Genomic DNA, 26,056 nt, shown 5'->3' on the forward strand with positions numbered 1-26,056 from the left:
GCAGCATTAATCACCTCGATGATATTTCCAGTAATATATATAATAACGAGAGCATACCGACCAATGCATTCGCTTGGAAGTCTGTTTGTCATCAAAAATACCCAATACCGATACCAGTTATACAGCACTTATTACGTAATAAATGATCAAAACTAAAACAAAAAAGGAGAGCAGATACTGATTAACATCGACACCTTTTTTAACACAGTATCGGAGTACTGTGAATTAATTGACAATGATAAGCGGATGAGGAAAAATGTCGAGATAATTAATTACAGGTTTTGAAATAATGAAAAAAAAAAATAATAGAATGTGGGGGAAATAGAAAACAGAGTAATTACCCTTGAGCTTTCAAGCTTTTACCATCGGTATCAATTGATCAACGAATAACACCCCGGCACCATTTAAGCATTGCGGCACTGAACCAAACTGACATAAACATGAAATACAGTCAACCTCTCCCTAGCAAAACCCTGCAGAAAATTAATGATAATGATAACAATTTCATGTACCATTGCGTTAAGCTTGTACAGCACAATAAAATATCAATTTAGTACCCATATGCGCTTTACAAGCGAGACAACCAAGTCACAATCAGATTGTATGGAAACAGAACATTGGCACTGGATGAAGCATGATATCATAACAAAGAAGTAAAACTTCAAATACATATTTTCTGTAAATCAGTAACATCTTTTGTTTACCACGCGTAGAGCAATTAATGTACTCCAATAATTTCAGTTAATAAAAATACAAGATACTTTTAATACACAACAATAAAAAGGCATTAAAATTGTATTTGGCAAAAAAAAAAAAAATGAATGCTCGTCCTCGAATTTGGCCTTTTTGGCATTTCAAGGTTAGGTTTCAATACAGTACGTAGGAACAAGATGGGCTTTGTTTAGATTAAGTCCCTTATGACACTGTATGATGGCATCTTTCACAAGCAATCCCTCGGTTACATCATTACATAATCACCCCCTCCATCTCCTGCATATATCGCTCCGCGGGTTTTAGGGGTATAGGCACGAGGTAGCAATATCTCTGTGGTTTGTACAGCGTATCATGTTTGGCACACGAGATCTTGAAGTCGGACTCGACCTAAATTCTCCTACTTCTTTTACACATTTATCATTTATAACCGTCAATCTTACTTTTGTGCGTATGACGCATTCGTAATCCTGCTTTTAGCAAATCGAGTATAGTATTTACAAACGCAATAAAAACAAAATCGAAATTCTAAGGCTAGATGTGTGTTACACGCACATATTCTAAACAAGCAATCAAATTAACGACAGTATGTTACAATATAATGTATATAACACAAAGTGTGCAGTTACGTTTCCATACCTGAATATAAAGCTTGATTAAAAAATGGGGAAGGTTGTATAATAATGATAATAAGGCAAAGTGTCATCTTTTGTTGCCATTAGAGGCATCGAAGCAAGGTTAAGTATTTACACTGTTACAAACATAATATCTATCCGAACAAACATTTAATATTTATCTGAATTGGCAGTTTTTCGTTTTATATAATGATATCGCAAAACCCACCAAACTCAAATTACAACTATGCATCCAACTATGTATAGTTACAATACAATTACTGTATGAATTCTTCAAGAGAAAAATAACAAACAAATAAAAACCCTTAAAACCCTTGTTGATGGAGTGTTTGTTCATAAAGCAGCCAAATTGAGGAAGATGTGAAGTATATTAGCTATAAGGAGTTCACCATCGCTAAGTGAATTAACAGCCAAGTATAGACACATCTGTTTGGTTACTAATACTCGACCACGCCCCATTTCTTCAGACAGCGCAGCAGTCATTCTCTTGAATAACACCTTTAAAAACGTTCCGTCATGAAATGATTACTGTGGTAGCATGATCAACTGATCACAGACATAATGGTAACCGTATACTTGATCTGGAATTAAAAGGTTTAATCACACAATTGCAGAACATTTTGGGGAAAGACGGTGGTCTCGGTTAATTTGAAAACATGAATAACCATTGAAGCGAGGGAGAGAAATTATGAATTATTATTGTAACTTTAATTGCCAATGAAATCATCTCTACACATCTCATGATACGCCAATTCAAACAGAGCTGGGTATACGACAACAGGAGGTTTCATTACCTAATTCTCTTAGCATTGATTTGCCAGCTATCTTTTTTTATTGATTCCTAGACGGAATTTTGTGAGACAATTCAAACAGAAAAGAAAAGTCCTTACACTGTGCACCAAATGTTATGATGGAATATTACATTAGATTAATTTTCATGATCACGTGGCATTAACAGATCTCGACATGACAAGATGTTCAAACTCAATCAGCATTTAAATCTCAGCCTGTCTAGAAAGATGATAGCACGGTGGCGTGTGTAAAACGATATCGCCAGCTAAATTCCATTCACAGCAATGTTCCAAACTTCTTTTGAAACCCAAATTGTGGGCACACGCATTACTTCACATGAACTGCCATGCTTTTTGGTAAGATAACAGCAGAAATCTGAAGCAAAGCAAAGAAAGCTTCTATACACACAGCATTTTCGAAAATCAAGAGCACACATACCTAGGACAATCGGCAGGGCGTCATGAAAATGAAAGCTGAAAATCCGACTAAGAAGTCGACATATTATGCAGCATGATTTCTATCACACGCTCACAACGATCTTCAAAAGGTAAGCATGGTAAGGCTCTCTTGTTACTCCAGTGTTCCAAATCACCAAGTTGCTTCAAATTGGCAACGACAGCAAAGAGATGGGTTGTTGTTTTTCTCTACCAGTAGTTGACCCATTACTGCAACCCATCACTGTACTTTACTGGCACCGTATTTGTCAAAAGTTTGTAGTGTGCATCGTGTTCATTGAAATGATCATGCCTGGGATGAGGTTGCTCCAACCGTTGCCATGGTTACCGCATCAGAAGAGGAAGTAGCGTTGGGCGAGAGAGAGGCGGCTAGCTGGAGGACAGGTGAGAAGTGTCTCCTCCCCCTCTCCGGCCTGGTCATCTCGAATGGTCACTTTGTACGACTCGGCGTTGACTGCAAAAACAAGACGATTTGGAAGGAAACATGATTACAGAACATCTCTCTTCAGGGGACGTGGCACAGGATTGTTCATTGCATTTCATTCTTGACCGCTTACATTGTATCTACTCTCTTTTTTCAGTCACAAATAAGGAATTAGGAATCCGTCATAGGTTCTAACATTGTTGGATGTTAACGTGCCATCGAATGACTGCCTTAATGAATACAGCTGTTGAACTAACGAATGAAAAGTGAATCAGCAAAACTTTACGTAATAACACTAACCTACACAAATACATAAATTATAGAATCTAATTTCATGTCTCACTTTCCTATATTTCCTATGAAGAACAAAGAACAATTTCATACATATAGGCCTAAATGCCGCAATTGGCATACAAATGGCTGTGTAACGAAAAACGTTATGATGTACCTGATAGTATAATAATAATTCTATAATTACATGAATTGATATACTATAGTGGTATATGAATATAAATTTTTCATTGCATCATATATAATTCTTGTTGCCATATACGATGTATAGGAGAAGAAGGCAATGATCACGCACTACAAAACACAAAATGCCTTACTCTTGATCTCGGGTAAGAAGTCATTGAGAACCATGTCCTTCTTCGTCACAGAGCGGCAGCTGGAATATAATGAAAAGAGCGAAATGAGACCACAAGTTGATATGATGGATACATATCAGTCTGGAAGTGTTCAATTCTGCTTACGCGTTCGTCTGAATCTTTACACAGCTTAACGTAAGAACTTCAACACAAAGAAAAATCATGATGTACATGTATATCACACAAATTTGAAACTTCACATTTTTGCAGAACCTGCCCATTCGATTGAATAAACTGCGCCACAATTCAATAGCGAGCAGCAAAACCAGTCTCGGTACTGTAAAGCGAAACAACTCACTTCTTCACCGGCACTGCTCTTTTGCTGAGGCCGTATCGCTCCTGTATGCCTGGCCCAGCTGCTGGCGAGACGAACACCACAGAGTTGGCCCCCACGGACTTGCCGTAGGCACCGAACATTTTCCTCGTCTTCACGGGCTCAGGCGTCGGGATTGAGGCGTTCGGCATACCTGGTGAGGACAAAACAGAAGAATTGGTCAATTAATTCCCATGTCATTTAATATATCTGTATCAACCCTTCCTCTATACAATCGCCGTAGACTACACGTAGAATACCAGAGTTGTCATTGGTATATAGGACTAAGATTGCAAATTAGAATATTATCATAATCATTCAGTTATTATAGTAGTTTGTGTCTCACTTTTTTTTCAGGTATTAAACACACAAGTATGTTATGAAACTGGATTCCGCATCTATATATATTGTTCACTTAATTGATTAATTAACTTAACTAATTTGATTAGTTTAATTTGCAATTCACGAATCTACCGGAGAAAGCGCCATAGCGTCAAAGAAAAAACTATAATATAAATATGATAAAGATATGTTTGTACTTCTGGAAGAGGCAATGATATTTTAAGCAGAAGGCTTCTAGAAAAGCAATTTACAGTCTTGACCATATTCTACATGTAAAATTATGTTGCGACCTCCTTAGACAGCGCCATCTTTCAATGCACACACTTTCACTCATTTATTCTGTTTCAATGTCTGCTTTGCTCTTACAAACAAGTTTAAGAGTGGGGAGAAACTGCTCCTTTCAAAGGAAAGCGTCAAATAAAATAAAGGAAGACGTACCCATCTGGGCCAAGGCTATCTGTCCACCCTTGATGATCAGGTCCGGCTTGGCGCCAAAAAAGGCCGGATTCCACAGAACCAGGTCCGCCATCTTCCCATTCTGTAGCCATGGTAAACCAGCACAAAAATTGTGATCAATACACCGAATCGTACAAAAACATGGTTTATGAGAAATGCGCAACACCACTAAACGAGATCATTCTATTCACAGAGTATGGCCAACTCCCTTTCAACTGGTCACAACATGGCATACATTCCTTGTTACATGCTTGCCTAACAAAGCATCATACCGCCATTGTGTTACCCTCTGGTCAGACTCTGTCTCTTAATAATATATCACATCTAGACAATAAACCGACCACTGTAAAAACATCGGTGTTAGATTTAATACCACGGGTGTTAAATCTAACACCGATCAAACTTCAATAAAGGACCACACCCACAGGTGTTAAAAATGCACTGTGATGGTGTTGAAAAGTGTTCACCTGACACTTCGTGGTGTTAATTTGACACTGTACCTGGTGTTATTTTGACACTGTACTGGTGTTAATTCAAAAATGACACCACATGGTGTTGATTTTATATTTGTTGGTGTTAATATCAATGGCTTAACACCCGTCCAGCTTCAATAAGAGACCACACCAGCTGGTGTTACTTTGGTGTAAATTTATTTTCCCATTTTTTCAAAAATCTAGTATTTTAATGTAAAATTCTTGATCGTCTTGTTTAAATTAAAAATCAACAAGAAGTGCAGTTACTAAGAAACTCTTCAAAAAAACAGTTTAAAATTTGGAAATGACACCCGGAGGTGTTAATTTAACACCATAAATGAGCACCGAAAATTTAACACCAGCTCGGTGTTCACTATTTAACACCGGACTTTTTGCAGTGACGGAATAGAGCGATTTTCGAAAAGTATTCAACCAACAGAAGTCGAGCGACTCTGGAAGTTACATACTAGTATTTAGATACACCAAGAAGACAGACGACCGTGCAAATGTTTCAAAAGCCTCTTACTTGCTACTGTAATTGATGCTTATATCAGGGAGGTGCTCACCTCCCTGCTTATATTGATTCTGATTGGAGTTAGCCAGGTCCAATCGCACCTTTTCCCAAAGCAAGATGTGCAGTGAAGTTAGGATGTGTCTATTTAATGATGAAAAGATAATTTCTGCATTAAAGGGTTAGCAGTTTTGGTTGATATGGGGATTCAGGTTTTTTCCTTTTTTCTGAAATGACTAGAAACCTCTTATGAGAAACATTAAAGGGCATACAATTCTAAGAGGAATTAAAAGTTTATTTGATGAAACTTGGGTTTGAAATCGCTTAGATAAAAAAAAAACCAAAGTAAAACAAAGTGGTCCTAATAAAAGGCGGGTTCCACCTTTTATTAGGACCTCTTTGTTTTTGGATATCTCAGCCATTCCAAATCAGTTTTCATCAAAATAAACCTATAATTCCTCTTAGAAACATATCGTCTGTTGAGGATGAGAAGGGCGTTAACTTTTCCCATACACTATGGCCCGAATTCACGAAGGTGGTACAAATGAAACCATGGTTTAAACCATGGACAAAAACCATGGAGCGCCAAGTGTCGCACGGAATATTTCGTTACGAAATTGGTTATTTCGTCGACAAAATGACCGTTTCGTTAACTAGATTATCATTTCGTGGACGAAATGTTCATTTAGTTACAAAATGTTGTCATTCCGTTACAAAATAATCATTTCATCGACGAAATGACTGATTTCGTAACGAAATATTCCATGCGACACTTGGCGCTCCATGGTTTTGTCCATGTTTAAACCATGGTTTCATTTGTACCACCTTCGTGAATTCGGGCCTATGGGTTTAGTGGCAACTTACCGCCCTTATCATTCTCAATCGACGATATGCTCTACTTCATATGTGACCGTGCACCTCAAAACGAACATAAAGTCGCACACACTGATTTTGCGTGAGGACTGAAAATAAGTGAAGTGGGTCAACCTAACCGAACTTGACTTTTTCATATTTTCTGAAAGAGAGGGTCTTCCTTTACATTATGCTAAAATTTGGTATCATAAAATGGGCAGGAATTACTGTGTTTTTTAGCAGTTTATCTCGAACATTTTTTGGTAGAATAGTGTGGTTAGGTGTGTCTTTAGAATCCCTTTTTCATTTCTGAAAAACCTTGTCCACACTCTTCACTTTCAACTGATAACTTTTGAAAAGATAGTGTTACCGCTTTGAAAGTTGGCATTGATTATGGACATAATGTGTTAATGAGGCATGCTTAATTTCAGTTTAATCTGATAATCCCTTCATTGTTGTTACTCTGGTGGTTTACTTCCTGTTTTTTTTGTCTCATTCATCGCACAGCCAGCACGGTTTGGTAAAGATTAAGCGCTTGAATAGACACTGTACTTTAATAAGAGCCTCTTTTCTCAGTTCACACTTTTCCTGAGATTGTGCTTTCTTTCCAATATTTAGATAGGTTAGGAGAGTCCATTTGATTTGAGTTATACATCATTTTAAAGCTTAAAGTGTGCTCTTTCAGAATATGGTCTTAACTAAAAATTCATGTCTGGCGACTTTTTGTTTGTTTTGAGGTGCAGGGTCACATATAAGAGATTTCTAATTATCTAACAGAGAGTTAAGACCTGAATCCCATCTCAACCAAAACTGTACCATCCCTTTAAACTTCTCCGCATCCTTTACACTCACTCATACCATGGAGGTTCTAGGCGAGCCAACATGCCTCGAGTTGGTGCCTATACAATCATGAGGATATTACTGTGACAGAATCTAGGACCTAGAACTCTTTGATACGTACCTCGACCGATCCGATGACGTGGCCCATCCCGTGTGCGACGGCCGGGTTGACCGTGTACTTGGCGATGTAGCGCCGGACTCTCAGGTTGTCGTTTTCGCCCTACGAGAAATGGTAAAGTAATAATGGGGTCACAGTGGTGTAGAAAACTTATTGAATACCAAGAATACCGTTCCATGAAGCGAAAGTAGACGAAATGACAAGATGGGAACAAAATGAAGCTAGCTGTTTAGCCACTTATTACAATGCCAAGAGAGAGAGAGAGAGAGAGAGAGAGTACACGAGGGTCTTATTTTGTAGTATTTACAGATTCATGTTGCTTTTTTTTTCTTTTGCATTTCGTATTTTTCGTTTATGATGTCTCGCTGCTTTACTTATTATTTGAGAAATACATATTTTCGCCTGTTGTGTTCTTGCAGTGCTTTGTGTTTGTTTGCTTTTCGTATTTGTGTTTGGAGGTTGTGAAGTTTATTTTTTTTCTGCATGTGTGTAATATTGTAATGATCAGCATTTGATGCGCAATCGGGTTAAAACCAGTATTTCAGATTTAAATCGATTTCCTTTAGTTTTTTGTTATTGGTATCACGTGGCAAGAGATAATGAAAGCCTCGCTACAGATGTGATGACCAAAAACACAATGTGAACAGACGTTGACATTCATGTTTGTAGTTGATGAGATATTGTAGTGTCAGTCAAAATAAGTTGTTGGTTTCTCCGTTTTGCTTTGTTTGCTTGTTTGTTTGTTTGTTTGTTTGTTTGTTTGTTTGTTTGTTTGTTTGTTTGTTTGTTTGTTTGTTTGATTGATTGTTTGTTTGTTTGATAGGACTGTTGTACCTGATGATCCGTTCCGATCAGCGCCAATGATGGTATACGGTCTTACCGATTCTCCCGTGAGTCTCCCGCGGAATATCTTCATCTTATCTGCCGTTTGCCAGGTCCGTGTGATCACCTCGCCTACTCGCCCCATGGCCTTCAAGAAGACAAAGGTATAGAAAAAGAAACTGATGTTTATGATTCCCTTTCTTTTGTTGATGGTGGTGCTGGTTGAGGGTATTTGGGAGGTTAGTTGAAAGGTCGAAGGGTCATTATGGGATGAGCTTCGCACGTAATTGCCAAGAAAGGAATACTTTGCGATGTCCGCCATCATATAACATTGATAATGATTTCAGGATCACTAAAATTTTGAATCACACTTGTTTAGTAATGTTTAGCAAGACCGAATTTAGAAGCATTCAAACTCAAAGTAACCCTTACTGCAAGCCTTTTTCAGGACGCTACTTTCTGATCAGCTCCATTAATGAGTGCTCCTGATATTATGAACACAGTTTTAACTACATGTAAATTTCGTTACAACAAAACAATTCAGGTCCCAAAATTATTATCTATACATCTTTATAAAATTGTACTTTATTCATTCGGCTATGACAAAATTTCAATATGACGAAAGAAAACTGTCAATTCCGAGGACTTCATTATAATGGGAGTCGCCTGTATTTTGCTTTGAAGAAGGGTCAAACCATCAAATTTTGGAAGCCGTAAACCGTGTCCATTAGAAATTGTTATTATTATGCCTATATTACGTAAAATCACTTACCTGTGAATCGGAAGACACCATACTGATGGCCCCGAGATCGTGTAGAATGTCTTCGGCAGCAATGGTCTCGGCTCGGATTCGAGACTCGGCGAACGCCACGTCTTCTTTCAAGTTTCTGGGCAGGGAGATCAGGATATTTTAGGGAGTCATTGTTATCATGATAATTCCCTGTGGTATTACTAGTCCCTCAGATTAGCCGGGATGGCGTAGTACATGTAATACTACTGCAGAACATCGTAACTCAGACGGCTACTGATGATCACTGGTGGTAGCCTATCTGGATAGAACCAGAACTTTATCATTTACAGTAGTGATCAAAAAATGCAAGTCACTATAATAATATTTTCGTCCATTTGGACTTCTCCTTCACCAGTATTATTTTTTGCAATCAGAGTCAGATCCTTCTTTCTTCTTTTTTTTTTTTTTTGGGGGGGGGGGTGGGGTTTAATGAGAAATGTACATGTATGTAGGAGATGAAGATCTAAAGAGGGGCGCACAGTTTCATTTTTGTCTTTCTATTTCTTTTATTACAACAAAAAATAAAGGGGCGCGCTCTCGGTACGCCCCCCCCCCCCCCCCCGATCCGCCACTGTGATAGTGTCATCTCTTTCTTCTTGATTGTTGACTGAGTAACAAAAGGACAATGAACAAAATACAATCACAATGTGAGTGAGCCCTCACTTGTCGAGGTGGTGACAGACCATCAGCATGTCCAAGTGCTCGTCGATGGTGTTAACCGTGTAAGGGCGCGTGGGATTGGTGGAGGAGGGCAGGACATTGGCCACACCCACAACCTTCATGATGTCGGGGGCGTGACCACCACCGGCCCCCTCTGAGTGATAGGTATGGATGGTGCGTCCCTGAAATGAGAAGAACATCTTTCATGAAGAATTATGAAAACAATCATCATCACCATCACCACCACCATCACCATCATCATCATCATCATCATCACCATCATCATCATCATCACCATCATCATCATCATCATCATCATCGTATTTGCTGTCGTCAGAATCTTCATTGTTTGACAAGCCCACTCAGGCTGTAGCATCTCATGGTACTTGACAGATACATCATTAAAGGTACACAGAAATCATTCTTACGTAGCACCTCTACTTTGTGACGTAATCATCCCACCTCAAACGGCATACTAGTATCTTATTATAAATGTACACAAGGTAAGAAATCAGACAACGTACACGTATTATGTATAGATGCATTTACACAATCATTATGCATATGGGTTTCTAATGACTTTGTTTAAATATCAAAAGTAACGACGAACAAGAAAGCAGGACAAAATGAATGGGAAACAAGCCAAACGGGTGCACTATGTTGCCGATATTGAAAGGCGTTGGCGAATTGAGGGGGAGTTTATGAAATGGCTTGCCTGAAAGGCAGCTATGGTGTCCTCCACACAGCACGACTCGTTCAGCGTGTCCGTGTGAATCATGACCTGCACGTCGTGTCTCTCGGCCACCCGAAGGCACGTTCGGATCGCTTCGGGTGTCGATCCCCAGTCTTCGTGGAGCTTCATTCTATAAAGGCACAAAACGACGGCGGAAGACGTTGATGCGACCCATTATTTACATCCTTTTTACATTAAACATTACCTATGAGAATTCCACGAGTTGACTACCTGAAGTAAGACCTGCTGTACAACCAAAATGCAATCTAGCAATAGACACGACTTTGAAGATTTACTATTTTCGCAATTGTCATCCAATTTCATTTTATGTGCATTCAAATTCGTATATGTTAGAACCTGGGGAGTGACATGGTCAACGATTTCGAGTTTAATGCTTTTAAATTCGTTGTCCGACGCTTAAATCAATGGTCAGAAATTCAAATTTGGAAGTAAGCATTCAATTTCATTTTGGGAGATTGATTTTCACACCTGAGCGTGCAATTTCCTATAGATACATTCATAATAATAAGCACGCGTAGTTATGTCCATTTAATCATGGAATGTGACTTTTACATTTCATGTTATATTTCATGATCATGATCATGTTTTTATATATATATATATATATATATATATATCTTCCATTTCTACAACATTTATATGAACATCAGTGTTTATTCTTCTTTACATCACAATCATCACATGTTTTACGATCTTTAATCAACGTCTTCAGGCCTGTTCCAAACATGATCACCACATTGGGTTCATTTTTTTTCTTTTTATACCTTTATCTTCATTATAATCATCACCCTATGGTTTTGTGATTTTCGTTTTGCATATTCAATTTCATCATCAACCGTGAACCACATAAAGATGTTCCTAACTTTCAATTTAAAATACAGTATGAATGATGTACTGTCTTGTTTAATGGACACCTTACATTTTTATGTTTTTCTTAGATAGACTGCTACTAAACGGAAACTGTAAAATAAAAAAAAAAGAGACCAAGCCATGTTACTAAGATAGCACTATTACTATACACGAGACTGATGTGCAGAGCACGTACAACAGCAAAGCAAGTAAATTTGCTTTCCTATACAGTGGATTACTAGTTTGTGGCACATTGACAATTATGTCTAATACTTCATCCTTTTATCTTAGTAAGACTTCTCACCCGATAGCACCAGCTTCGATTTGCTCTTCTAGCTCCCGACATGTCTCCTGGTCCGAGTTTGATGTATTGCCTTTACCTGTTACCATGGAGATGTAATGAGTCACACGTCAAAGCAAAGATTATACATGACGCAAATCTCTCGTTTGAAGAGGCTACACCCCAGTAAATAATGCCAGTGCATATCTTGGCAATCAATGACTTAAAGTCAAAGATATAAAACACCTGTTTCTTGACCCTGGCCTAATCTAAGCATCAGTCATCGCCACAGCGCCACAGGAGGGGGGGGGGGGGGGGGGGGGGCACCGCGAGAGGAGGAGATTGTTTTGGTTTTGGCATGGGCCATGTAGCTCATGGTGCGTGTGTGTGTGTGTACGTGTGTGTGTGTGTGAGTGTAGACATTCAGCGTATGCAGACAGAGCATGCCTGTACTGTAGTGACCGGAACTATTGTCATTCCATTTTGCTCTCCCCTTCTCCCTCCCCCATCTCTCCCCCCTCTCCCTCCCTCTCTCCCCCTCGCTCTCCCTCTCTCTCTCTCTCTCTCCCTCTCTCTCTCTTTCTCAATGATCCAGTCAGCAGGCTGATTGTAACCAGGGAGGTAGTCTCACCTCCCCGTTGTAACTCACTGCCAAATAGCACATTGTCAGCACCGGCAAACTGGCAATGCTCTCCTTCTTATTCCTGTATTTTCGTTATTTACGGGTCAATTTTTTTCGTTCGAAATGTAAAATGAATGACCATAGAATTTCTCAATAGAATATAAAATTGAAAACTTTAGAAAGGATAGAGAAAATTGAGTTCACTTTGAATGGTCTGCCACAGGCAGATATCCTTATCATGCTCTTACGTAATACGACAGCTGCTTTCTCAACGATCCAGTCAGCAGGCTGATTGTAACCAGGGAGTAGTCTCACCTCCCCGTTGTAACTCACTGCCAAATAGCACCGGCAAACTGGCAATGCTCTCCTTCTTATTCCTGTATTTTCGTTATTTACGGGTCAATTTTTTTCGTTCGAAATGTAAAATGGATGACCATAGAATTTCTCAATAGAATATAAAATTGAAAACTTTAAAAAGGATAGAGAAAATTGAGTTCACTTTGAATGGTCTGCCACAGGCAGATATCCTTATCATGCTCTTACGTAATACGACAGCTGCTGGAGTCATCAAACCCTGGCTTGGCCTCCAGGTTTGTCACGCCTGAGCAGAAAGTTTATTTGCAATGGACAAGCAGGGCCGTTTCTTCCACCTCCCTGGGACAAGTACTTCGACTCCCAACTCCCAAACGACAAATATACGCACCCCACTTTGGGTACACCCCGGTTGGGGACTCGCCTCAAACGAGGGATTGACGGCATGGAGTACCAAAGTGTGATGTCATAAGTCATTCATCGCCATGGAAACTGGTTCTAAACACCCTCACCTGACCTCTTGTGTTAATGCGTGCACCTGGTTCCACCCAAGCTGTAACAAAAGACTGTGACATCATCACTTTGGTACTCTATAGGCCATCATTTGTCCAAGGGGCAATTTAAAACAATTACGCAAGTAAATCACACACTTAAAGAAATATATGACAAATGAATGAAAACTTGTTTCTTCGTAAGAGTAGGAAGTGTGTGATGAAACATCAGAACATTCAAACCTATTTTCTTGAATGCAAATACTGGAGCAGGTGAACATCAGACACTCTTGGACCCCGTCTTTTGATACTAACGCTAAACAAATCGAAATGGTTACATCATTTTTTTCTAAACAATGGGGACTTAAGCTTAGCTGAACGATCTCACTTCAAAAGTAATAATCATTCACTATGTTCTGTACAATGTAGTTATAAGCAGCAAACAAAAATGTATTGTATCAAGTCTCTTCTCTGTTATGATTACATTACTACATCACATGGAGAATTTTAATAGTAGGACCTACACCTTTAGTCAATAACCAATAAATCGAACTCAGATTTGATGTCTGTCTTAATAACATATGCTGATCGCGATACTGCATAATACAATATACATTGTAGAACACCAATACTCTACACACCTCTATAATTATACATTTACAACTCGATGCCTCTTCACCAATGGAAAAGCAACTTTGAATTATATGGGATTTATCTTCTGTTTCTGTTTAGTTTTGTTTTGCTTTTTATTTCATTTGAGTTTATTCTTCTTATTTGTTGTTTTTTAATCATGATGACGGTCACAATTAGTTGAAACTACTTATGTCCAATGGGGGGGGGGGGGAGTCAATTTCATGCACAATGAGAAAAGATCTTACTATAATACTGATGTCTCTCACTCATTCATGACACACAAAATTAAAAAAAAAATGCACAGCTATCTCTCAGAATGGGGTGGAAACATAAACAAACGAAAAAAACAGTACGTTACCTGTGAATCCAAAGTTGAGAGGGAATGCATCGGTGCTCATGATCATGTTTTTAATGTGATTTGGGCCCGGAGTACATGTGGTGGCACAGGTTCCAGTGGCTGGACCTGTTCACGCATGATACAGAGACGAAAAGTAATCATGTTATAAAGCCCCATCAGCAGTTCGTTCCTATTCAGCTGATACAATACATCACACCGGCAGAATAGGCGTTGCCTTTAGCACTTGTCCAGAGAACTTTATTGGAATACAACAGAGCATTAGGATAACTTGTCTATCGGTATGACAGATAATTCTTATTTCTTTTCCTGCTAAGCAACTCTTTACGACATGTTGATAGCGCCTGTCGTCACACTGTACTCCCTAGCGCAGTGTACATTTGCAGAAGAGTTTGAAAGCAAAATGGGCTGTGCGCCGTTTTTTCCCCCTATACATTTTACAGTAAGCCATCAGTAGACAGAGCAAAATTAAACTTTCTAGTGATACCTTGCTTGTAAAGTAACACGGAATATTATTGAAGTTATGATAAAAAACATCTCATATTTTCTCATTGATTTTCTTTGCTTTTTAGCAGCTTTTATGGCAAATATCTCAACTGAACAAGAATTGAGTTAACACCGCGATCAAAAACTCATTTCAAGATACTTGAATGCGTGTCAGGGAGCGTATTAACTGAACGCTGCCAAGTTCAAGAAAGATTACCATTATTTTATTTCACTAGTTAAATGCAATTCCGTATAATAGAGTGCCGTATATAGACCGATTCGTTTTGGTGCTGTTTTTATGTGAACTATTTCAGCCATAACCGGGGGGCTTCAGTATGACTCAAAAAGTTAATCTATGCACTGACAAAGCAATGCACCTGACTAATTACTTAACTCGTCATGTCATTTTTTTCTTCTGATGTCGAAAGCCCTACAGAGTTTCAAAACCGAACAGGTTTATACTGCACTGGTTTAATATAGAGTACTTATACATTAGATGTGTTTTAGTATTTTAACTAGATAAGTGTGGCGCCCTCACCCGTTCCGCCGCCGAACATGGTAGTAAGGCCCGATGCGATAGCCTCCCTGGCCAGCTGCGGGCAGATGAAGTGAATGTGGGCATCCAATCCGCCAGCTGTCAGGATCTTGCCCTCACCGGCGATGGCTTCTGTCTCCACGCCCACTGCCATGCCCTCCGTCACTCCGTCCATGACGTCAGGGTTCCCCGCCTTACCGATCCCTACGATGAGACCATCCTGGTATATAGTGCATACAGGGTGAAGAAGGTAGGGGGAGGGAGGTGAAAAGGAAGGTCATTATGTTTTCATCATCTATGTTTTGTCAGTTGCAGTTTTATCTGTAAACTTTTGTTTTTAAATTGTATGTATTGTATTTTTATATTTTTACCTATCTGCAGGGCCCTAATTGAAAGCAGTTTTCTAACTGACGAGGCTACCCTGGTTAAATAAACCTGGAAATAAATTTAAATGAATAAATAAATTACCCCGATCGGGGGAGGAGCGGAGACGGTAAGGGAAGGCTGGAGTAGGGATGATGGTTAAGGTGAGGAAGGTGAGGGGCAGATGCGAAAGGGAGATCAGGGGTTCCGGAAATAGTTGGTAAGGGACAGAGAAAAGAGGACGAAAAGAAGAGATGAGAGGGCAGGAGATCGGGGAGTAATTGGAAGGAGGAGAAAGAAAGAGGACGGAAAGAGGGTGAAACAGGAGATAAGAAGAGAGAGAAGAGGTGGGAGAGGTGTTTGGAAGGGGGTAAGAGAGAAGGGGGAAGGGGTGGGAAGTTTTTGGAAGAGAAGATAATGAAAGAGAAGTATAGAGCGGATGAGTGGAAGGGAATGGTTTGGGAAGGATTCACGAAAGCAGACGAGGGGCAAAGGATATTTGGAACACGGGTTCATCTACCTGGTCAAGAACTCATGATCCATAATCACCCCACCCATTTTACATCAGAGATAAACCAACGACACAGCAGTGTCTTCGTCAGTCAAATCAAGACTAGATAAATTATGTTCTCCTTTAGCAAAATGCATTGTACCTGTCCATGGCAACAGAGGAATTGCTTTCGAACTTGCACATTCCTACGGTGATGACAATGTAGATTAATTCACTTGTACTGTTGGAGAGATATTCCTTCAAGTCAATTGAAATAAGGTGCTTACCTTTATGCCCACGTCTGCTTTTACGATACCTAACACTGCGTCAACGATGAGGGCGTTTGTGATAACGGTGTCCAGAGTATCGGCCGATGCGAGGTGTGCAGCCTGTCCCATTCCCTCACGCAAAACCTGTAGAGGTGCAAATCATCGACGTTGTAAAGTTTCATCAGGTTGATGAATGCAAGAACACCAAGTTTACAAGCCAGATAAAAACAAAATCAACCTCACCCCCCCCCCCCCACGCACACAAATACACAAGACACATAATATACACAAGACACATACACACACACATGTACATAATGTATATTATCTGTTTGGTTTGGTTCGACCCAAATAAGTAAGTAAAACAAATAAATAGATAAATAAACAAATAAATAAAACAGGTGACAATACGCCCAAACATCCACATCCTGATTTTCCCAAAGACCTCACCACCACGAACACCGAAGTTGTTTTTTTTTAATCTTATTCTTCTTCCTCTTCTTCTTCCTCTTCTTAATGAGATGGCAGACTCCTTCCTTCTTCTTCTTTTTTTTTCTCTCTCTCTCTCTCTTGAAGCGATTATCGGGATCATGATACTGTGAATTCATTATGTGCGTTTTTCCTCAAAATACACAATACGTGTACATGTACGGTACATTTTGCATGATTATCATGTGAAAATGCAGAAATAAAATCAGACTGAACTGAACTGAACTGAACTGAATGACGAGGCGCTCACCTTCCCACCGCCAAACTTGCACTCGTCACCGTACCTCGACTCGCCGTTCGGGAAGGAGATGAGGTCGCGCTCGACCTCGATGACCAGGGACGTGTCCCCAAGACGGACCTGTGGGACAACAGTTAATAAAAAGAATATTTAAAAAAAATATATATATGTATATATATATATATATATATATATATATATATATATATATATGTATAATGCAAACATGCAAATTACGATATAATAATATGAAAGGGCTAGTTACACAGACCTGTAACTACATAGCTATAAGCCATGTTCAGACTTATTTCTAGTCGGAGTAAAATTTTATTGCGCAGCAATTAAAATTCAAATGTATACCTATCTTACCACGGCCCTGTGTCCACACGACGATCGTGGGAAGAAACTGTCCTCCGACCAATTTACCTAGGCCTTCGCGGGATCACCGTGGAGGGTCGGTGTAACTTCCGGAAGTGTTAGCGCCGCGCACGTCCACCATACGATTATCTTTTACCAGCGGCATTTGTCTTCTCCATTCTTGTTGATGGAAATTTCTGAGCGCTAGCTTCTTCGTCGCGATCGACTAGGTTAGAATTGCACTACACGCGCACGTGTACTCGCTAAATGTCAACATTGCGATTTGACCCCGGAAGTTTTACCTAGGTCGTATGGTATGTAAGTTCATCGATACTCCGAGGGCAATTTACTCCGACCGGAGTATCTTGGTCGGAGGAAGAGGTCGTGGTAAGTTCCTCCGAGCGGAGGAAGTTACCACGACCTTGTTCAGACGGGCACTACTCCGACCTTTCCTCCAAAGTTACTCCGACCAAGCTTTCCGCGACCCTTCCTCCGAAGTTACTCCGACCAAACCTGCCCTCATCTGAACACACTAGCCATGTTCAGACGTATTTCTAGTCGGAGTAAAATTTTATGGCGCGGCAATTAAAAGTTATACTTATCTTAGTGAAGGAAAAGAAAAAATTACAGCAAGGCCGACGTGCGCGGCGCGGTAGCGCAATGCACGTCGACCATACGATTGTTTTTTTACCAGCGGCATTTGTCTTCTCCATATTTGTTGATGAGAATATCTGAGCGCTATAATATTCCATAGCTTCTTCGTCACGATCGGCTAGGTTAGAATTGTCCTGCACGCGCACGTGTTATCGCAATATGTCAACATTGCAATTTGCCTGACCCCGGAAGTTTTACCTAGGTCGTAAGGTATGTAAGTTCATAGATACTCCGAGGGCTTGTCCACACGGGCAATTTACTCCGACCGGCTAGTCGTGGTAGCGAGATACTCCTGAGGAAACTCAGGAGTATCTCGTTCGGAGGAAGAGGTCGTTGTAAGTTCCTCCGATCGGAGGAAGTTACCACGAGCTTGTTCAGACGGGCACAACTCCGACCTATCCTCCGAAGTTACTCAGACCAAGCTCCCTCCGACCCTTCCTCCGAAGTTACTCCGACCAAAACTGCCCTCGTCTGAACACAGCTATTGTAATGGCATTACAATGCTACATTTCTGAAATATGTGAGCTTTGTACGTCATCATCATTCTTCAGTGTAATTTGTTAAGGTTTTTCAAAGTATTGGTTGCTCTACACGAGGACCACAATAAATTCAACAAATCTATACATGGAGCTGTCGATTTATGTAATATCATGATGTGAAATTATGAAAATCATCATCATACCGGATGGAGTATTTTAACCATTCTTTTTTCACTCATCAATTCACAGTAAAAATATACCAGCAATACCGATTTTCTTCGGTATTGGAAATTCATTCTCACATGCCCTTGTTTTCTCTTCATGTCGTAATCTAAGGCCTTGTTGTTATTTTTTCTTTTCCTTTTTCTTCTTTTGTGTCTGAAACAAGCTTATCATGGTGCTCATACCCTTTTTTCTGCTCTTTGCATATGGGATGTATATGTTTGTCATACTGTATGTATAATGTTTGTATTTTTAACCTGTATGTGTGGACCCTTCTTAAAACCAGCCTTTGGCTGACGAGGGTGTTCCATCCCCATGAGTGGAAATAAAATTGAACTGAATTGAATCTGGAATGCCCCTTGAATGTTTTGCACAAAATAAAATTGTGGGGACAGTGTTCAGCTCCTAGTAGCTAAGTCCCTCTTAATTTGAGTACCTTGTCGCCAACTGTAGGTCCATAGGTGTGGATGTAGCTGAGGCGTGGTATCTTGCTCACAAAGTCATGAACTACATCAGTAGCATCCTAAGGAAGAACAAAAAACAATATTCAACGTATGTATAATACATAAATAAAAATCATTATTGCCGCTATCATCTTCATTGTTGCAGTTGTAAAGTCGGCAAAAATGTCAAAAGTATGTAATTTACAACAAGAGAAAATAATATCATCATCAGCTTTGATCTATTTCTTCATTTGTTTTTATTTCGTATTTGACTTATTCACTTATCTTTCTTTTAGGGGGTCTTTTCTTAAAACTACTAATAAAGCAAGTCAGAAGAAATTTGATACAACAAGACTATTTCTATTCCATAATACATCACAAATCTGATAAGCAAGATGCTTACACGTTACACACAGTTATGGTATTAAAGCTATTATTTACAATTTGAAGAAGAAAAAAAAACAGCTTTAGTGCTTAGGAATAGATCTATGTAAAATGCGAGCTATTGATGGAAACAACCAATGAAAAAAAATGTTATTTAGTGTAATATTATTGTTAAGTATTGTTTGATATACACAATATGAACAACAGTTTACTAAAATCGTTTATAGAATAAACCGTCTACAGTTATAGTTTATTGAGAAAATTAGTGATATCTCCCTATATTATTTTGTGTCTTTATTGCGATTTTTTGTGTTAAATAGTACCAGGATGTTTTGTTATATAACTGAAGTATACATATGCATCAAATGTGACAACTGGAACATCTTTCTTTTTCTTTTTTTCAATCATTGCTCCCAGTGGTATAAATAGTGCCTTTAATGCACAATCAGGAAAACTCACTGCACGCTAATGCAGAGATTTTACCTGAGACTTGTGCCCGAAGCCGCTTTCCATAATTTTTCTCTTGATTGTGTCAAAGGCGGCGCCCTCCACTGGTCCGTCCACAAGACCGTTACCACCTCGAATTACTCTTCAATAGATAAAACAAAACACAAGAAACAAATGGCAAGTCTTGTTACCATTACGATACAGTAAGCGATATGTTTAGTTTGCAACAACTTTGCAATGATTATTTAAGTATCCAAATGAAACCATGAACGTGAAGAAAAAAAAATGAAGAGTTTGTTCGCAAAAACCGATAAGTCCATATTTGCCAAATGGAGATATTTGCGATTAAAGGTCACGAAAAATAAAGAGAACAATAAGAAAATTTTTGCTTTTTTTGACCATAACTTCAAAAATGTACCTTATGGAGTGACCAATATATCATTTAAAAGGTATTATTTTGTACTTTATGACAGAGACCGTACTTCAAAATCTTAAAAGATGGACTTATCGGTTTTTGCGAACAAACTCTTAAAATATACATACATTATTCATTCATCCCTTTGAAAGTATGTTTTTGATGCCCTCAACAAATTATGGATTTTACAGAGCCCTTCGTTGTAAGGAAGCATGAGGTCCAAAATCAGTGTTCTTTGTGCAGCGGTCAGAAGACAGAACAGTGATGGCACAGGCACAGAAAGAGCAGCGCTGAAAATGTCCGTCGTAATCGACGGTCACCTAGGCAACCGCATCCGTGGTCATGAGCGCGCTTTCTCGTGCACGGCCAGACAGTTCGCTTCGGTGGCGAATAGCGAGCTTTTTTTAAGATCTGCGACGCGAACGCTAAGACGACGCAGCCTCCAGGGTTGAACAATGGAAACAGCTGTCTCGCGCATGCGCAGAACACCATCTTTAGCATAATAGCGTCGTCGTTACTACGGCATTCGCGTCACAGATATAAAAGTCTCTATTGGTTCTACCAGAGATACTTCTTCTTCATCCGCTTTTGGTGCTTCTTTCATAATGGTGATTATAACACTGGTGGTAGTCATCATAACTATTGTACTGGTAATGATAACCATGATGAGAAAAAAAAGTTATAAAAATACTCCGACAAACCAAGAATCAAAGGCAGCAGAAAATGAAAAGGACAGACGTGAGAGGAAGAAAAATATTATTGCAATGATCGGAAATGATAATAATCGTCTAGATAATAGCACAAACAAAATACTGCTGGTATTGACAGGGACGATTAAAAAAAAAACTGAAAATGGATCATATGATCATCCTTCAAATGTATTTTTCCCTGTTGGTGTGCTTGAATTTTTACCTGTTGCCTCCGATTGCGACTAGATTAACCTCTCTGGTCTCACCAGGACTGAAGCGAATGGCAGTCCCCGATGGAATGTTCTAAGACGTGAAAGAAAGAAAAAAAAACCAAATATTGCTGAGTTAGTCTTAAACATAAAAACAGCAACAAGGACAAGGACACAGTACGAAATCTCAGACTAACAAAAAATAAGAACAGCAAAGAAAAGCAACTCATTACTTTGTCTTGTCATGATAATCAAGAAAATATGGCACCTGTTCACGGTGCTTTTTTTTTCCAAAGTGACATCCTTCCCAATTTTCTGCTTTTCACGTTCTTGAAATCTGCATGAGGTGCCAAAGAAAACGTGAGATTCTGCCAGCATTCGATGTGTTGAGCTCTATATCTCAAGTATAGTATCATTTGTGTTCGTGTAGTTCACATAATATATCACGAACATGTCTGTGTGCTGCTTGCACTATGTATTCTTATTTTCTATATCCGTCATTATATACATTAGATAGTAGCCTGTCTTTTTTCCCCCATTATTTTTCAGCAGTATACTTTCCTTGTCCAAAAAGATGGTTTGTTTCATACTTACATTATCAGGAAATCTATTTCTGTCTGTTACCAGCAAAGTCAACTTGCTAATGGCCAATAATATCTACCAAGAGTAGTAGAGTAGAGTACTGCTGGTTAGAGTGGGCTTACCAGCCTCATGCCGAGGGCAGCTTGGCGGTCAAAGGTCAAGTACTTGTTGGCCTCGATGAAGTGATAGTGGCTGCCGATCTGGATCGGTCGGTCGCACGTGGACGTCACCGTTAGTCGCTTCGTGGCCCGGCCGGGGTTCAGCACGATGCTGTCCTCTGACGCGCTGGCCGGGAAGTACTCGCCGGGGGTAACGGCGAGAGGTGCGTCTGCTTCACCCTAAAGTCGACGGTAATGAAAGAGTTAAATTTACCTACCCGCATCTCTAGAAAAACTACCGTTTCCGTTTTTTTTGCAGCACTATTTGTTTAAGAGAAAGGTGCATTATATTATACATAATTATTAAATCAATCTCTTAGGCCCGAATTCACGAACTATGGTACAAGATGAAACCATGGTTTAAACCGTGGACAAAAACCATGAAGCGCCAAGTGTCGCATAGAATATTTCGTTACGAAATCAGTCATTTTGTCGATGAAATTATTATTTTGTAACGAAATGACAACAGTTTGTAACTTAGAAAACATTTCGTGAACGAAACGGTCATTTTGTCGACAAAATGATCAATTTCGTAACGAAATATTCCGAGCGACACTTGGCGCTCCATGGTTTTTGTTCATGGTTTAGACCATGGTTTCATTTGTACCACCTTCGTGAATTCGGGCCTTAGAGTTATACAATGTAACGCCGGTGTCAAGTCAACGCTAGGGTTGGAAGTTGGTTGCTATGGCTCAACACATGAAGAGTTCGATCGGAAATAGAGTGAATTCCATTCTCGTTAAGTTGAGATATTTACCACTAAAGCTGTTAAAAAAAAATGATTAGTAGATAATTTGGGATTTTTTAACCTTAACTTCAAGAACCTCTTGTTATGTTTTATATGAGAATTCACTGGAAAGGTTTCATTTTCCTCTACCTGATGAAGGACCTATAATACTTCAAAATAATTATTTTAAAATGGCGCTTGGCCTATTTTATGATCAAACTCATACACATGTGTCCCTACAAGCAGTATAAAGATGAAACATTTTAACCAACTGTATGCCAATTTAATTTCCTGTTCACAGGTATGTGTGTAAAATATGTACACCTTTGACTCACTGGCACAAAAGGGGTTAATACTTATAGCGCACCTGGCTTGCGGCATCGGGCTGATCAAAGACCGACAAGTCGGGCACTGGCAAGAAGCTGCCGTAGAGGGCGAGCTCCAAGTTCCCGTCGGGACGCGCGATCGGCTGGTGGATGGTGACGAGTTTGGTCCCGTCGGGAAAAGTCGCCTCGATCTGGACCTGATCAATCATCTCGGCAACTCCCGGAAGAACCTGACGAAGACCTGTGAGTAAGGAAATGCCGCTGATTAAGTCATGAATCAGGAGACGAGATATCAAAACCCAGTGGAATGGAAACATAGGCATTATTAACCGTTTGCAGATGAGATAAAAACCCAGGTAAAGGCCATGTCACACCTTTCCGGGCAAGCCTTGCGTGCGACTTGCGAAGAACAATTTTTGCTACCCGGAGGTCCCCGCAGATGACCCGCACATGACAGTACTTAGCACGTATCTCACCCGTAGTTACACAGAGTTGCGTACGCAGGTCCTATTTACCCGCAGCCAAAAAAGGCCCTGCCACACCTCTCCGGGCAAGCTACTCGGGCTTGTTGCGTGTGGCGATTTTCCAGTACGAAGAATAGTTTCTGCGGGCGGTTAAGGATTAGAGTGAGTTTCACGTGCGTCTTACATGGTAAACGCGAGTTACTTAAGTCCTTCTTGCGTGTATTCCGTGTGAACTGCGTGTCAGACGCGTGGGTGTCACGTATTTTTTTTTTTGTTTCAAACAATATTTTATTTCGATTTCATCATCCATCATTGATTACAATTCAATATTTAGTTGTGTTGCTTGCTGCGTGACACTTCAAACGTATATCAAAATATTACAAAATAATTTTTAGTAATAATACGTAAGAGCTTCGAAATCGATTTTTTTTTTCAGTTGCGGGCGACATACGGGCACTGCGAAGTACCTGCGTCACAACTGCGTGTTATCTGCGTAGGAGTTGCCTGCGAGGTGCGAGCCTGGACAATACTCTTCGAGTGGATTGGCAAACAATCATTTCTCAACTAGCTTTCGTGCAGTGAAGATGTCCCGTTGACGGAAAGGGAACAAGGGCAGAGACCGTCCAGTGGAGGGCCGGCCACAAAGCCCAGGAGATTCGCAGCAAATAGATCAAATTGCTGCTGAAGTTCATCGGACCAATGAAGTCCTGACCGAGAGGGACCAGGAAGTCCTCGACGCCACAGAGATCAAAGAGGTCAATGAAACGGACGTTCCAGAAAACAATAAGTCCAGCGCGTCTCGCAGAGTGAGGCTATCCAAGAAGATCAACGATTCGGCTGTCGAAGACGTCCATGTCGAATGGCTTCGAGAAAACCCCATCCTCTGGGACTCCGCCCATCGTGACTTCCATCGTGATTGCCATTTATATACACCAATGGATGATATCATGTTACACATTGATGGTAAGCAATTGGATCAAAAGTCTTGTGTAAAAATTTTTGGGGTAACTATCGATTCGCACCTAAAATGGTCCGATCATATACACCGAGTTCAGTCAACGATGTCAAAAAATATCGGGATCCTCTGGAAAGTAAGAGGATATCTCACCAAACATACCCTGCAAATTCTTTATAATGCATTCATATTACCCCATACCACCTACTGTAATATTGTGTGGAGGAATTATGGTGTTACCAAAATAAAGTCCTTATTGTTATTACAAAAACTTGCTGTAAGACTAGTCTTATTACCGGTTCACACTACTTAGCACACACTGAAACTTTGTTTCATGATTCAGAGACTCTTAGAATTTTTAATATACATACATGGCAAGCAGCAATATTTATGTATAAATATACTAACAATCAGCTCCGTGTATTGTTTAAAGATAATAGTATATTTCAAATTATAGTATTCATTTACCCGTCAGGCAACAGATTATCACTTGGAAAACCGTAAACTCATTATAGCTCAAAATTCCATAAGGCATCATGGTCCAGATGTATGAAATTCATTGAATGATGACCTTAAACGCAGTTCTTCTCTACAATGTTTTAAATCATCCTATAAAGAACGTTCTTCTCGCAATGTACCACTCGAATGAGAAATTACGCTTTTGTTTAGTTCCAAACTCCTGAACACTGTATCTCATCGCTTTTCTTCTCTTCTCCTCTCTTCTCTTCTCTCTTCTCTCTACTCTTCCTATTCAGGTCCCTTATTCTCGATTTTTTTTTCCGTCTTTATACATTCCACCTTGTGTTGTCCTTTTTAGTCATATGACATTAAAAATACTTTTAAGATTTACGTTATTTGTTCTACGTGTGTGTGTTCCGTTCCTTTCGTTAAAAAAAATACAAGGCATATATGTTCAGATGTCGTTGTCAAAGTCAAGCGATTTGCTTATTGATAACGGTCTCCACCATCTGTACATTTAAAGATCTGTAATGAAATTCATGAGATATATGTATTATTTCACAGGATTATAATATACGTGAAACCTTGTTTATATTTTCACGATTTGTGAATAATATGTAGGGGTAATTATGTGTGGGGGCGCTGTGGCACAGTGGGTAAGACTCCCGACTCCCGATCGGAGGACCCGAGTACAAATCCCGCCCATCAGTGCCTACGTCCTTGGACAAGATGCTTTCACCCACCATGTCCCTCTCGACCCAGGTGTATAAATGGGTACCTGGCAACGCTAGGGTAATAATAATGGCAGGGCCCTCTGGTAGATCAGTGGTAACAATGAAGAGGCTATACCCTGAGTAAATAAGACCCTATTATTATTATTATTGTTATTATTATTATTATTATTATTATTATTATTATTATTATTATTAATATGTTTGATATTGCTATACTTATATTCTGTTGTGTGCAAGTGGAGAAATAAAACTTACTGAAACTGAAACTGAAACTGAAATTTCCGTCTGGCTGAGAAGAGAGTTTGTGGACCGACAAGGTCAAGGAATTGGACAGAAGTAGGTGAG

The 26,056-nt window shown here is 39.6% G+C and overlaps 1 protein-coding gene across 1 annotated transcript in view; it reads right to left on the reverse strand.

The window, feature by feature from the left end:
* Nucleotides 1–2,925: 2,925 nt before the first annotated feature.
* The window catches only part of LOC139723533 (urease subunit alpha-like), a 29,846-nt gene continuing 6,715 nt past the window's right edge, over nt 2,926–26,056 (reverse strand). Inside the window, exons 4-22 of the mRNA XM_071634772.1 lie at nt 23,141–23,340; nt 22,011–22,226; nt 21,321–21,400; nt 20,030–20,135; nt 19,156–19,242; nt 17,020–17,127; nt 16,299–16,424; nt 15,162–15,378; nt 14,141–14,245; nt 11,749–11,824; nt 10,557–10,704; nt 9,845–10,023; nt 9,164–9,278; nt 8,450–8,539; nt 7,573–7,671; nt 4,758–4,857; nt 3,963–4,131; nt 3,626–3,684; nt 2,926–3,047 (exon numbers count right to left, since the gene is read on the reverse strand). Of these exons, the coding sequence (XP_071490873.1) occupies nt 2,926–3,047; nt 3,626–3,684; nt 3,963–4,131; nt 4,758–4,857; nt 7,573–7,671; nt 8,450–8,539; nt 9,164–9,278; nt 9,845–10,023; nt 10,557–10,704; nt 11,749–11,824; nt 14,141–14,245; nt 15,162–15,378; nt 16,299–16,424; nt 17,020–17,127; nt 19,156–19,242; nt 20,030–20,135; nt 21,321–21,400; nt 22,011–22,226; nt 23,141–23,340 (2,402 nt within the window). The remainder of the gene's footprint in view (nt 3,048–3,625; nt 3,685–3,962; nt 4,132–4,757; nt 4,858–7,572; nt 7,672–8,449; nt 8,540–9,163; nt 9,279–9,844; nt 10,024–10,556; nt 10,705–11,748; nt 11,825–14,140; nt 14,246–15,161; nt 15,379–16,298; nt 16,425–17,019; nt 17,128–19,155; nt 19,243–20,029; nt 20,136–21,320; nt 21,401–22,010; nt 22,227–23,140; nt 23,341–26,056) is intronic.

The sequence above is a fragment of the Diadema antillarum genome, unplaced genomic scaffold (assembly GCF_040938485.1).
Source record: "Diadema antillarum isolate AM-2024a unplaced genomic scaffold, OU_Dant_1.0 scf00000192, whole genome shotgun sequence".
In the NCBI taxonomy this organism is placed as follows: Eukaryota; Metazoa; Echinodermata; class Echinoidea; order Diadematoida; family Diadematidae; genus Diadema; species Diadema antillarum.